The following is a 14254-nucleotide window of genomic DNA, read 5'->3' on the forward strand; positions in this document are numbered from 1 at the left end:
GCTACTAATTTGTAAGGTTAACTAAAACTGTAAAATATTATGACAGAATATAATGTGTTTCCATTTCAGTTTTTAGCCACATCTTTTTCTTGAGTTATTGAAAACATTGGATCAGGGTAATTGCACAAGACCTAATATTCTAAGAGCATAATGTTCTTGCTAACAGCTTTGGAAGGTTTGAGTTTGTCTAAATTCTGTGTTTTCTTTTTAGCATTTTCAGTGCTCCAAGTAAGTCATACACAAGTGATGCAGATTCTGGAACATTTGACTCTGGTCTCTGCTAGTGAACTCATACCATATGCAGAAGTTTTGACATCAAATATGAACCAGCTATTGAATTCGGGAGTTCCACGGAGAATTCTTCAAACAGTCAATAAATTGTGGATGGTTCTTAATACTGTGATGCCTAGAAGGTAACTTCTTTTTATTATTTACATGGCATAAACCACTTAAATTGACAGCAGGGACAATATATTTTATGCCAATCTTTGAAAAGTCTTTTCATCAGTAATATGGGATGTTTGTCTTCTAAGTGGTTAGTAACCTTCATGTTAAAATCACTAAATAATATTAATAAACTTTAAAGACAGGCAAAAATAATATGAACTTTATCACAGGTGAAGCAGTGTTTTTAACATGCTTTTTTATTGAATAAAAAGTGAATTTTTAGTTTCTTTCAACTAATTGCAATGATTTGACTTGTTTACTTACTGTTTGACATACTAGTATCTAGTCAAAGAGTGGATATCCTTTGCTGTGGTGAATTAATTTTAAGATGTTTAAAAATGCAAGTTTTGATTTAACTTTTCTACCTTTTATTTATTTATTTATTTATTTATTTATTATAATAATTTTATTTACCAGATATATGCATGGGTAATTTTGCAACATTGACAATTGCCAAATCTTTTGTTCTAATTTTTCCCCTCTTCCCCTCCCCCCATGGCAGGTTGACCAATACATGTTAAATATGTTAAAGTATAAATTAAATACAGTATATGTATACATATCCAAACAGTTGTTTTGCTCTACCTTTTATTTTGAAGAAAAAATAATAATTTACATTTATGTAGTAGCTAACTATTTGAAGCAGGGGTTCTCAAACTGTGGCTGTGGGTCAGATGAGGCCCGCTGAGGACGTTTATGCGGCCGCCGGGTTGCGGCAAATGGGCTGAAGGGCGGAGATAGAGGGTGAGCTTTTGTTTTTACTATAGTCCAGTCCTCCAACAGTCTGAGGGACAGTGAACTGGTTCCCTATTTAAAAAGTTTGAGGACCACTTATTTAGAGTATATTTACATCTGTTTTCTCATTTTAATCTTTCACATCCTTTCTGACATAGGTAGGACTGTTTAATATATTGAATAGATAGGTATTTTAGATAGGTTAAAATAATTTTTTGAATGTTTGCTTTATTTTCTTATCAGGTTATGGGTCATGACAGTTAATGCACTGCAGCCATCAGTGAAGTTAGTTAGACAGCAGAAGTACACACAGAATGACCTGATGATTGATCCTCTCATTGTCCTAAGGTGTGATCAGAGGGTTCACAGGTAAATGTCATTTAATATTCATGTTTTTCCATAGTAATGTGCTTTGGAGATTTTCAAGAGAATACAGCATTTAGTTAAGTTCTGTGTTATTACATAGTGTTGATAGAGAAGCTAACTTGTAGCTTGATCAATATTTCTCCTACTGTTATTATTCCTGAACTTTGTAATCCATTGGTAAATATTTAGTGTATGATTTACCAAACCCAATCATAGGGAAATGAAATGTTTAATAGATCACTTAATCACAAGCCAAAAAAAAAATTCTTTTGACAAGTACAAGCGTATTATTCAGTAAGGTAAATAAGAATAAGATGTAAGGAAATAAGAACAAACTATACAGGCAACTAGATGGCACAGTGGATAGAGCACCAGCCCTGAAGTCAGGAGGACTCGAGTTCAAAACTGGCCTCAGACTCTTAATACTTCCTAGCTGTGTAACTCTGGGGAAATCACTTAAACCCAGTTGCTTAAGCAAGGGAAAAAAAAAAAAAAACAAAAAAAAACCAAGAACAATCAAAACCAAAAACCAAACCATAGAGCAAAGCTTAAAAAGTGATTATAAGCTGTACATTTAACTTAAGTTTCTTTCTTTTAATCAAGACTTGAGGAAAAGGAGGACTAGTTCTTCTGGGTTTTCTGGCAATAGGAGAGTTGCAATGTTAAAATTGGCACATTGTACAATTAGGTCCATTTCTAGTGTAGTGTGACTCAAGATACTTTAAATGAATCAGTAAACTTGTAAAGCAATTCTTCCTAGTGTTCTCAGGAAATTGGTTTCCTTATTTCCACATTTATCTATAAAGTTCATATAGAATTGTTAACTTTAACTATGAAATGTATTGTATGTACTCATTCACACATACTTCTTTATTATATTCCTTCTGTGTGCAGAGCACTTTGGAGGACATAAAGAAGCATAACAGAGTCTGCCTTTGAGGTTTCACTGAGGATACAAAACAATACAGGAAAAATTAAATAAAAATACAAGTCAGTATATGATTAAAGTAAAAAGTTGAATGTAGTGACAAGTGAAATAAACAGGCATTCAGAGGCGGTAGACTCACTGTATGCTGCTCTGGTCAGAGAAAGTTTCTTAGAAGAGAAGTTAAATTGGACCTTAAAGTGTAGGTAGCAATTAGAAAGGGACTTGTATTTCAGGTAGAGGAAACAGTGATTAAAAAGTAAAAAGAAATAGGAATTAAGAAGGCTTATTAATATCAATAATGTATAAATAGCAAGACCAAATTGGTGGAGGACTCACTTTGGGGAATAAGGGTTATAGGTCAACCCTTATTATAGAAGTCTTTTGAGTAGTAAGATAAAAACATTTTGAACTTGGTATTTTATAGGAAATAACAGTGGCATCAGAAGTGTTTTTTTGTTGTTTTTCAAGTGGGAATGATTGGATGAGAATATTTTAATTAGAGTTATATAGAATGGATTGGAAGGTATTGATGCTTTGAGAAGTAATGAGACTAGCTAGTAAGGTGCTTCTTTATTTCATGTATAAGTGATAATGGCCTGGCTGTTTTAGAGCAGTAATAAGGCAAATAGAAAGGAAAGGAAAAAGAAAGAAAATGTTAAAAAGGAAGGGCTCAGTAACTAGTTGTGGAACAAGGGAGGAGAGGAAGTAAAACTATGAACCTGACTTAAAGCCTAATTTATAAGGATAATAATGATTCTTTCAATTAGAGAAGTACAGAATGGGGTGGACACTTTTGAGGGGAAGATGATGAGATTAGTTTAAAAGTTTTAAGTATTGTTGGAAGATTGGTATGAAAATGTAGCAGGTAGTTAAAGAAGGATCCTGGATTTCTGAATTGGGTTAGGTATGAAGAGACTTCAGTTTGAGCATAAAACTATTATGTCCAAGAGTTTTTTAATAGGAGGAAAAAGCAGAAAATTGAATTTTGGACCTTGGGAAATACCTGCTGTTAGTGGGAAATAGATGGAAAAAGAACCAAGAAAAGACAAAAAAAAAAAGAAAAGAGTTAAAGATGTTGAATTTAGATTACCCTTCCCATTACTTTTCCTTCCCATTTTATCAGTTATCACAATTTTGGGGGTATGTTTTTTTTTTTTTTTTAAGTCAGTGAGTCTAAGACACAGATTTGCAGATAATAACTGTAGAAAATCATTACTGAAACCTTGATATGTATCAATCTTGGGCTATATTCTATATTCACAAATAGATTATAGTCTATTTGTTAACATCATCTTGAAATACAAAGGAGAATGAGGAAAAATACATATTTTCATTTTTTCTAGAATTAGAAAATCTTTGTAGGGAAAAGATTGTTATTCTATACTGTTAGTTTTATTTAATTGTTCAATCTGTAATATACTCTAGCTAATTGTATATATTTTTATGTTTTTCCATTTCTTGGTGTGTTAGATGTCCCCCTCTGATGGATATTACTCTGCACATGTTGAATGGGTATCTTCTTGCTTCCAAAGCCTACCTAAGTTCGCACCTGAAGGAAACTGTAGAGCAAGATATTAAATCTGCCCCAAATAATACACTAGGTGGAGTGGTTCAGGCTGATGCCCCGGAGGTTACCAGAGAAGAATTAAAAAATGCATTGGTGGCTGCTCAGGTAATATGCATATAAAGCATCTTTCTGTTGTATGAATTTGGTTCTAATATGGGAAAATTATCTCCCCTTTGTACAGATTGATATATGGCACATTCCTTTTACTATTACAAGCCCTATTGCTAAAGTTTGTGTTGGTGCCCAGCCAACATAAATTGAAAAGTTCTGTATTGATAAAATCATCAGAGATCTTGGTAATAAAAAATTTTATCATCCGTCATAATTTGGAATATTTAACCCTTCCAATAAAGTTCAACCATTATAATTTATTGTGTCATGGCAAGTGATCACTGTCCATGGGTGGAACCTATGCCCTGGCAGATCCTACCAAATTGACAAGACTTTTTGAATAGGAGTCTGACTCCAATCTCTGTGCTTATTGTCCAAGGAGCAGCCTTGCCAAGTAATGAGAATTATTATTACTCAAAGGTTGGCCATCAGCTAATGACTATTTTGGCCTCATAGTTCATGAAAATGGTCTGCTAAGATAACAGAGAGCCTGTAACATGCATTGATAGAGTAAACATCCATGTAGATTAAGTTACAGGTTCTTTCAAATGTTGAAGAAGTATGTTTGGACCACAAACTTGAATTTCTGTTTCTTGGGTTTTTTTTTTTTTTTTTTTTTTTTAATATTGGCAACATTATACTTTTAAGACTTGTTGTGTAATGTATAAACCTAAAATAGGGTGAAACAAATTTTTACCTGACCCTCCAGTAAGCCATTACTTTTATATCCTTGAAGGAATGTTGTAAAGTGTTATGAGATGACAAAATATAAAATGCTTTTAGAACTTCAAAATGGAAATATTTGCTAGAGCAAGGACTTTGAACCTAGGGTGTGAATTTTGTTTTCTTTTTGGCTTCCTTTGTGATATGCATTGTATTTTATTCTTTTAAAAACATTTTTCAGATTTCACTAGACAAAAAAAAAGACTAAGAAAACCTAAGATATGATTATTACTTGAAATTTTCCTACTAGAAAGAAGAAAAATAATTAGAATTGATGGGGTTGAGGTCCCTTTAAGATTCCTTTCTAATTGCCCAACCCATGGCTGACCTTGATTCACAAATCCTGGTCAAAGGCATCCTTTGAATATCTGGGCCCAGCCCCACTATCAGCTCAGCTTCCCCCAGCCCTCACTGATCTGAGCTAACTGAAAAGCGGGCTGAGAACTTAGGGGTACCGCCCATCATCTTCTAGATATAAAAAGGGCCAAGCCGGAGGCCTCTTTGCAGGAGCCCTCCCAGCCAACATATGCTATCCTTCCAGCCATGTAAGGGTTCCTGCCCGCCCAGCGGCCACCTCTGGCCCTGACGTCTTTCTAACTTAACTTTACTTCCAAATTACTACAATAAACCTTTTATTTATCAATCTAGGTTTTTGGGCCTGTAAATTCATTTTACAGGGGACACTGTGCCTCATGAGGTTATCTTATTATCTATGCTCTGAGAAATGGGGTTCCCCTTTTCCTTTCCCTCATTATTAACCACAAACATTGAGCCAGCACCAAACAGTGAGAAGGTCCATTTTTCCAAACATATGCTAATAGAGTCATTGTCTTATATCAAATAGGTATTATAGCCTTAAGTGCTCAGTTGTCTGATTCTAGCACACCTTTTTCAGAGTTTCAGCCCTTTACACTGAATAATTAAATGTAGACTAAAAGTTGGCTTTTAAAAACATGTTGGTCAACAACAAATCATGATAGAAATATTTTACTAAATTTTCATCTGTTGAGACAGGATAGTTAGTGATAGTAGTGACTACCAGCAGATTAACTCCGAAGAAATTAATTCATTTGTTACAAGCCTACTATCAAGATAAGATAATGGGCTATTCCCTTTTTTACCTCTCAATTTAAGGTCTTAAGTAGTTCTCTTCATTATGAATAAATATCTTGCTTTGACATTAATATCTTAAGAGGGATTAGTCAGCAGTCAGAAGAGAGTAAAAATAGAATATAAGATGGTTCATTAGAGAACGGAATAGGAAAGTAGATGGGATAGGAAGGTGCTGAAGTCTAAAAGGTATGGATATGGTAGCCAGAAACAAACTGCCTACTTCACAGTTGCACTTAAGGTTGGTCCAATTGCTGCTCAAAAGCTCCACATCTATAATAAATTGCCAACTTCTCTCCTTGGCTTGTCTTTTTGACAATTTGTAAATTACAGAAAATTAGGTTATGTATATAGAATCAAATAATTTAGAACCATATAATATCAAATTTAGTTTAAAAACTAGATTTCTTACATTCAGTGTGTTTCATTTCTTTGTAGGACAGTGCTGCTGTCCAGATTCTCTTAGAAATTTGCCTTCCTACTGAAGAGGAGAAAACTAAGGGTATTATTCAGAGTGCTACTAACAATAAGGGAATAGAAGAAGGAGAGGACAATTTGCTTTGTAATCTTCGAGAGGTTCAGTGCCTTATCTGCTGTTTATTACACCAAATGTACATTGCTGATCCCAACATTGCTAAACTTGTTCATTTTCAGGTTTGTTTTCAAAGAATTATGCTTTCTTTTTATTTTATTTTGGGGGGGGTGTGTGGCAAAGGATAATTGAAGTGGGTAATGTTCCTGGAATTTCATCTGCTATGTTCAGTTATGGAACTGGAAAAAATTCAGATGTTTTAGTAATAGCACTTTTCACTAAGGAACTTAATTAAAAAATGAAAAATAAGACTGCAATGAGGACAGTTGTCTTGAAGTGCCCCTTTTCCCTCCCTTCTCCATGTAGCAAAAAGAAATTTTATTGGCCATTGTATCTGCAGTTGGGATATATGTTGACTTTGAGGATCTGCTTTGTTAACACTGAGCTTGATTTCCATGTCTATGAAATGAGAATAATAGTCTATTCAGATTTAATGACTTAGTAGCTAAAAAATATTATTAGTTAATAATTTGTATCTAATCAGTGTTTTTTTCTTCATATTGGAATAGGGTTATCCATGTGAACTTTTGCCACTGACAGTGGCAGGTATTCCTTCTATGCACATCTGTCTGGATTTTATTCCTGAGCTAATAGCTCAGCCAGAACTTGAAAAACAGGTAATGAATGTATTGAGATTTTCTAGTAATTTTTGTTCAGTTTTGAGTCTTGATAACAAGTTGAAGTATTTGCCTCAAAAACATTTGTCATTCCCATTTATTATTTAAACTAAATTATAATCTCTTATTGATCTCCCAGCTGCCAAATTTTTATTTACCTTATATAATTGAGATTAATTTTCTTAAAATATGACTCTTAGCTCATTATTTACCAAGTCCCAAACTTTCTCTAGTTACTGAATTAAATCCATATTCCTTAACCTTACCAAGACTTCTGTATCTTTCTATTATTTTCTATTACCCTTCTCTTTGACCATAAGCCAGCAGACGCTATTTGTCATTTGCCAAATGTGCCTTGATCTTTTCTTTCTTAATTAACAATATAATTATAAACTTAATAATCTTAGTAAGTATTAGTAATTTATGTTCAGGAACCTTTACTTTTTCTCATAGTAATCTTCTAGCATTTCTCCCTGTGTTTTACTAATTACTATGACCTTGTGATCCGTCTACCTTTTTGTATTTTCCTGAGTTGTCACCTCTCTTGTGCTATATTCTTTCTTCCCAGTTTCATCCTTTGGAGAATCAGTTCAAGCCTTATAACTATCTTTTGTACTTTTACCCATTGTTTGTTTATCCTGCTGCTATTCATGCTTTGCCAAATCCCAACTTGAATTACTCTCACTAACTCCATCTTTTAACTAATCGCTGATGTGAGCTGATGGAAAGTCAATTTAATCTTATTGAAACATAGCAATCCTTCTACTCCTCTTTGACTTTTTTTTCCCCTACATAGTACATATAGATGCATAGTATCTTTTCAGACCTCTGCTTTTGTACTTTCCACAATACTTCTTTTCCCACTCTGAGCTGAGGAAATCTGCCATACTATGCCAACTTTGCCATACTTTTTGCCTTAATTCTCTTTTCTCTCTGTCTCCTCATCTCATATATCCCTGACCTCATCCACTGCTATCTTTTTCTATACTCTTGTTGCTGATGAAATGTGGACTTTGTCATCAAATCCAAGCATGCCACACATCTTCTTGATCTGTCCCCTTCTATCTTTAGCAGATTGCCTCCACTATTGGAGGTATTCTTTAATGTTTAATCTCTTCCTATTTGATTCTCTGTTATTCACAAAAATACTTAGCTCTCCCTTGCCTTTTAAAAAATGAGTTTTTACCAACTCCATTGGTTTTCATCCCATATTTTTTCCCCTTCTCAGCTAATTGCTTTGAAAAGGCTTTCTACATTTGGTGCCTTTACTTCCTGTCTTCATTCTATTCTTATAACCCCTTGTAATCTTGTTTCCAACTTCATTTTTCAGATGAAAATCCTATGTTACCAATTACCAAGTTACCCAATTACTAAATCTAATGACCTCTTCTCCAGTCTTTTAAAAATATCTCTGTAGCATTTGACAGTGTTGGCCACTCTCTCCTTTTGGACACACTCTTTTCTTTTTTGTTCATGATATCCATTTTCCTCTTCCCTGTCTTAATAGTCCTTTCAGTCCACTTGGCTGGATTTTTATATTGCTTCAATAGAAGTTGGTATCTCTTGAGCCTATGTCCTGGGTTTTCCTGAAGTGTCTTATGCTCTTATGTGGGTTCAGTTCTCATCTCTTTGCTTCTAACTTCCAGACATCTCTACTTAGTCCTAGTTTCTTTAAACAGTTCCAGTTTTGAATTATGAGCTGCTTGGACATTTTGAATTGGAAGCTCTATGGACTTTCCCACTGTGCCAAAGCATTCATGATACAGAGTTAAGCTTTCTTTGCTGTAGATCTATGTTTCTTTGCTTGTTTACATTGATTGCACTTGAACACATATAAGACAAAATACCTCTGTCTTGAAGCTCTCTTCTTTACTAGATTATTATAAAGTCCTTAGAAGAGACTATTTTCATCTTGTTTTTCCTCCACAGTGACTGAATGCCTTTGAAACATTTTAACATTTCACTTTTGCTTTTCAGGTATTTGCTATCCAGTTACTTTCTTACTTATGTATCCAGTATGCTTTACCAAAATCACTGAGTGTGGCTAGATTAGCTATCAATGTCATGGGAACAATGCTGACAGGTATGCTATTGGACTACCAAGAGACATAGTTCACTTTGTAAATTTTGTGATTTTAATAAGATGATTTGAGTTGAATTGTTACAAATTCATCATTTTGTATATTTTTAAATGATAGTGATATAATCCTAAAATAATAAAAACACATTTAGTATCTTTACAAAATATTTTCTTCACAATAATTCTTTGAGTTGGGAGTGTAAATAATATTTTGTTTTACTTATGAGGATACCAAGACTTAAGTGAAATGATTTTATGCAAGGTTAAATATATAGTGTTAAACAGAGCCATGAAATTTGTACTAGAATCTTTCTTGCCTGAAGTGCTTTTTCTACCACACCATGCTGCTTCTCTGAAATTTTGTGTTATTCTAATATGATTTATGGTTAGTTTAAAGTTGCTGAGCTGATAAATCACAGTATACCTTATAATTTGTGAATTTATTTTTATTATTGACAATGACTTCTTATTATAAAATATGACAAGTATTTTTTCAATTCACTACAAGTCTATCTTATCTATCACAGACAGGATGGATTTACAGTGACTTGAAAAAAAAACCCTCTTATTTTTGTAAATGCAGTTAATGGACTAAATTACCTTCTAAATATAATTACCTGAAGCGCTTATAATATATGAATATCTCAGAAACTTAAGAATAATAACCAAAATCTTATTTCTAATTCATGCTTCTTTCTGTAGAGTAATTCTAGTAAAATATCACATGTAATATTAAAGGTTAAAGTGTATTAAATGTATCCATAGATTTCATGGAACATTGTAATTTGCCATTGCTAACTTTCAGTTTGTAGATTAAAATGATAAACACATTTTTGTTTTTTGTATCACCTTCATTTCTAAATATATCCCTCTTTCTTTCTCTGCCCAGCAAGCATTTCCTTGCAAGAAAGGTGAAAAAAGGAAAAGTAATAAAACAAAATAAAGTAATAAGATATAAAGTAATAAAATAAAATATATAAGCAAAAACAATTAACATAGTCTTGTCTGAAATTATATGCAGTTTTCAATACTCATGGTCCCCCACCATTTTGGAGATAGAGTGGTATATTTTTTTCAGTTCAATGCAAAATATTTTAAATACATGAATTTTGAGGTACTTAAAGCTATGCTTTGGATATTAGCATTCACATTTGCATCTCTTCACATCTGCTTTATTTTCTTTCAACAGTTTTAACTCAGACTAAGCGGTATGCTTTTTTCATGCCAACCCTGCCAAGTTTGGTGTCTTTTTGTCAAGCATTTCCTCCACTCTATGAGGACATTATGTCTTTATTGATCCAAATAGGACAAGTTTGTGCCTCTGATGTAGCTACACAGACAAGAGACATAGACCCAATTATTACACGTAAGTAATTATCTTGGTTTCTTAAAATTTTTATACACATATAAAAGTTTTGAGGTCTTTAAATAAAGACCAGTTAACATATTTAACATGTATTGGTCAACCTGCCATCTGGGGGAGGGGGGAGGAGGGGAAAAATTGGAACAAAAGGTCTGGCAATTGTCAATGCTGTAAATTACCCATGCATATATCTGGTAAATAAAAACTATAATTAATTAAAAAAAACAAAAACAAAAACAAAAAACCAGTTATGTGGTAGGGAGCATTATTTTTTGGCATGGCTTAAAATAGTCACTGAGTTCTTTCCAACTCTTGAGGTTCTGTGATTTCTTTCAACACCAGACCAGCTTCTTTGTCTTGATTTTGGTGTCTTCTTGTTTTACTTTTAGGTCTTCAGCAACTGAAGGAAAAACGAAGTGGATGGTCTGGTATATGCAAAGACTTAGCTTATAAAAATGGAGCCAGGGATATAGGAAGCATGGACCCTGATGTGCAGCTATGTCAGTGTATTGAAAGCACAATAATTGAAATAATAAACATGAGTGTTAGTGGAGTTTAAAAAAAGAAATGAATGAAATTGAAACTTTGTGCAGCATAAATGGTCATGATTCTGCATTTGATAACAACTGTTAATATTGAATGAGAACATTAAGTCTTGGAGTCACAAAAAAAGACAACATACAACTGAACTTAAACTTGACCTTTTTGAAAATTATGCTTTATATCTTGCCTGTTTGCGGATGAAAATATATGAATCTAGTTTGCTGGTATGTTTGTCTGATAGCAGTTGTTAATTGAGCTTCTTTGCAGTGATTTCAGCATCATGTTTATCCTCTCAAGTGAGAAAAGCATATAAAAGCATATACCATGCTTTCAATTTTCTTTGAAGTCTGTAAGTAGACTTAGTGTTCATTTTGGCTGTCAGCTTGGGACTGAGTGCTACAGTGATGGCAAAGAGAAAGAATTATCAGAAGAAGGGAGAATTCAGGGGAAATCAGGGGTTAGATACCCAAATAGAAACTTCAAGGACTTGCAATTTAAATAATGCAAGATGAATTCTCTTTCTCAAGGATTAGTGTTAAGAAAACTAAGAAAATCAATTCCATGGAATTGCAGTTGAGATCTTTAGAAATTCTACATATATGCTTCAATTATTGCTATTGTGTGAAGCCATATGTCAAAGGTACTTGAATAATTTGGAATTCTATGATATTGGTTTAAAAGTGTTTACAGAAACACCTTTTTGCAAGGCAGATCCTGAAAGGTCTAAGTTAATTTTTTAAAAATGTTTATTTTTATAAAGTTAATTAACTTATCTAATGTTTAGAGGGGTAAAGTTCAAAGATACCTAATTATACAAAAATTAGAGCAATAAAACCCATTGAGTTAGTGATCTCTTGACTTGTCATTGAGAATTCTGTATTCCAGGAGGTCTTTGGCAAAAAAAAAAACAAAAAACAACTCTTCTGTGTTTGTGCACATGCTATTATGTGCATGCACATGATAATGATTGTGATCCTCAGGAAAGTTGGGTGGTGGGGGATGTCCTCATAGTAAGTCATACTGTAGTTCTATGTAGGTAATTTTCTTTTAAGTTAGATATTCTTATGTGAAGTCAGGGCCCCAGTCTTCATTTTGTATGCTGAAGTAGATATACTTTTCTTTGGTGTACATGAATGATAAATTCTTACACTTTGTGCTTACACATGAAAGTAAATAGATTGATAAGAGCATATCACATAGCAGTTAAGGAATTTCACTTTCCTCCTGGTACATAGTTATATCCCATTTCCTTCATTTGTAAAATGGGATTATATTGATCTTTAGGAGGGTCAAATAAGAAAAAATTTTTTAAAAAGATCCATTAAGTGTACAGTATCACATTTCATAATATATTTATAACTTTTCTTACATTTAACTTTTGGTTAAAAATCCTAGGGCAAAATGAAAGCATTTAAACTTAATAGAATTGCAAGAATTTTCTTATTTTTAATTATACCAGTTTTATATTCCCATAAAGAAACAACAGTTGCTGCTTTCTTTTAAAATCTTCAACCTTGGATTAGTTTGGGTGCATAGGTCTTTTCTTGGAGTTCAGAAAATGTTGAAGTATATTTTCTAACAAAATGAACAATACACATTCCAATCTATTTTTTTTTCAAAGACTACTAGTCAGAACTTGCTGTTACATATTTGTTGATCTGTAAATAAAAGATTTTTAATTAGAAAATTTTATTATTCATGTATTTTATGTTTAAGTAAAATTTGTCACAATGCAATATAATATTTTTGATTTGAGGAAAAATGTGTGCAACTTTTGAATATTTGTTTATAAATCTTCATACTCTTGGTATCAAATGGACTTGAATTTTTTCTTGTTGTTGTGCATTATTTCAAATTAATTTTGAACCAAGAACTGCACTTCTTAGTTTATGTCAGCCCATTGGGGTTTAGGTCTCTTTCTTTAAACCCAAATTACTCTGACTCTCTTTGATTGACCAACTGTAGGTCCCAGACCAAGCCCATTTTGGTTATTGTTTGGGCCCGTTTGGTTAAAAGCGAATGTGAATAGCAGTTGTTTCTGTTTTGGCCAGAGACTCTGAGGGTTCGACGTTCCCAGATTGATTTTTTTTTTTTTTGCTGCTTCATTTCTTCCCTAGCCTTAATCACTGAGTATTGCCTTAGTCAAACAGACCTGGTAAAGACTTTAGCTTAAAAAAATCAAAGACTTCCCCTGGGTAGGGACCATCTCCAGTAGACCAGGTCTATCTCTTGCCATTGGACCAAATGGTTCTGGAAGAGAAAGGGAGGTTGGCGACCTTGCCCAGCTCTCCCTCCCTTCAGTCCTAGTCACTTGCATGGCACGTCGTGGTCCTCTTCCAGAACGAAGGTCGAACAGGAGCCAGTCATTAGATGCCTACTGTATGCCGGGCCCTGTGCTCCAAGTCCTGCAAGAGACAATCCCTCTCCTCAAGTGGCTCAGGAGCTGAGACAAACCACGCACAAATAAGATACAAATAGGAGCAATAGGAAATAAAAAGTTTCCAGGCCATGCACCTGCGGATTAGGAAAAAGGATCGGGGAGCAATGTAAGGCTGTGGTAAGGTGATGTTTTTAGGCTGAAAATAGTAAAAAGTCAAGCAAACTGGATTCCTGAGACAGAAAACTGCCGCAGAAATTACTAGGACTTATTTTTTTGTAGAATGCTTTTGGAACCCGCTTGTGGAACCCATTGACTGAGAGGTCAGTAAACGGGGACAAAAGGAAAGCAGGTGGTAGGTTGGGAGCCCTGGCGCTGCTTCTTACCCCTGATTATATGATTTGGAGCCAGAACCTTGTTTTTCATGGATAGGGGAGAAGGAACTTCTGGGATCCTTCCAATACCCGTGGCCTCCGCTTCTGAGTTCTGAGACACCAGTAGTAACCACACTGGAATGGAGCACTGGAGCTGTCAAATAGGGCTGAGCAGCCTTGTGGGCTTTTTGGTTCAGTCAGCCACCGTAATGGTCTCCCAGGCTGACGTAATCAAACTCTCTTTGCTCTAGCTCCTTAAAATGAGTCACCTGGTTTCCAAAGAAACGGAAACCACCGGCGAGGAATGATTTGGCTCAAAAC

The 14254-nt window shown here is 34.1% G+C and overlaps 1 protein-coding gene across 2 annotated transcripts in view; it reads left to right on the forward strand.

Annotated features, from left to right (window-relative positions):
- The window catches only part of INTS2 (integrator complex subunit 2), a 47411-nt gene extending 34419 nt beyond the window's left edge, over positions 1 to 12992 (forward strand). For both annotated transcript variants that reach the window (XM_074261981.1, XM_074261982.1), the window contains exons 18-25: positions 212 to 413; positions 1426 to 1551; positions 3947 to 4148; positions 6426 to 6641; positions 7089 to 7196; positions 9174 to 9279; positions 10466 to 10642; positions 11029 to 12992. In XM_074261981.1, the coding sequence (XP_074118082.1) occupies positions 212 to 413; positions 1426 to 1551; positions 3947 to 4148; positions 6426 to 6641; positions 7089 to 7196; positions 9174 to 9279; positions 10466 to 10642; positions 11029 to 11198 (1307 nt within the window). In that variant the 3' untranslated portion in view covers positions 11199 to 12992. The remainder of the gene's footprint in view (positions 1 to 211; positions 414 to 1425; positions 1552 to 3946; positions 4149 to 6425; positions 6642 to 7088; positions 7197 to 9173; positions 9280 to 10465; positions 10643 to 11028) is intronic.
- Positions 12993 to 14254: the final 1262 nt, after the last annotated feature.

The sequence above is a fragment of the Sminthopsis crassicaudata genome, chromosome 4 (assembly GCF_048593235.1).
Source record: "Sminthopsis crassicaudata isolate SCR6 chromosome 4, ASM4859323v1, whole genome shotgun sequence".
In the NCBI taxonomy this organism is placed as follows: domain Eukaryota; kingdom Metazoa; phylum Chordata; class Mammalia; order Dasyuromorphia; family Dasyuridae; genus Sminthopsis; species Sminthopsis crassicaudata.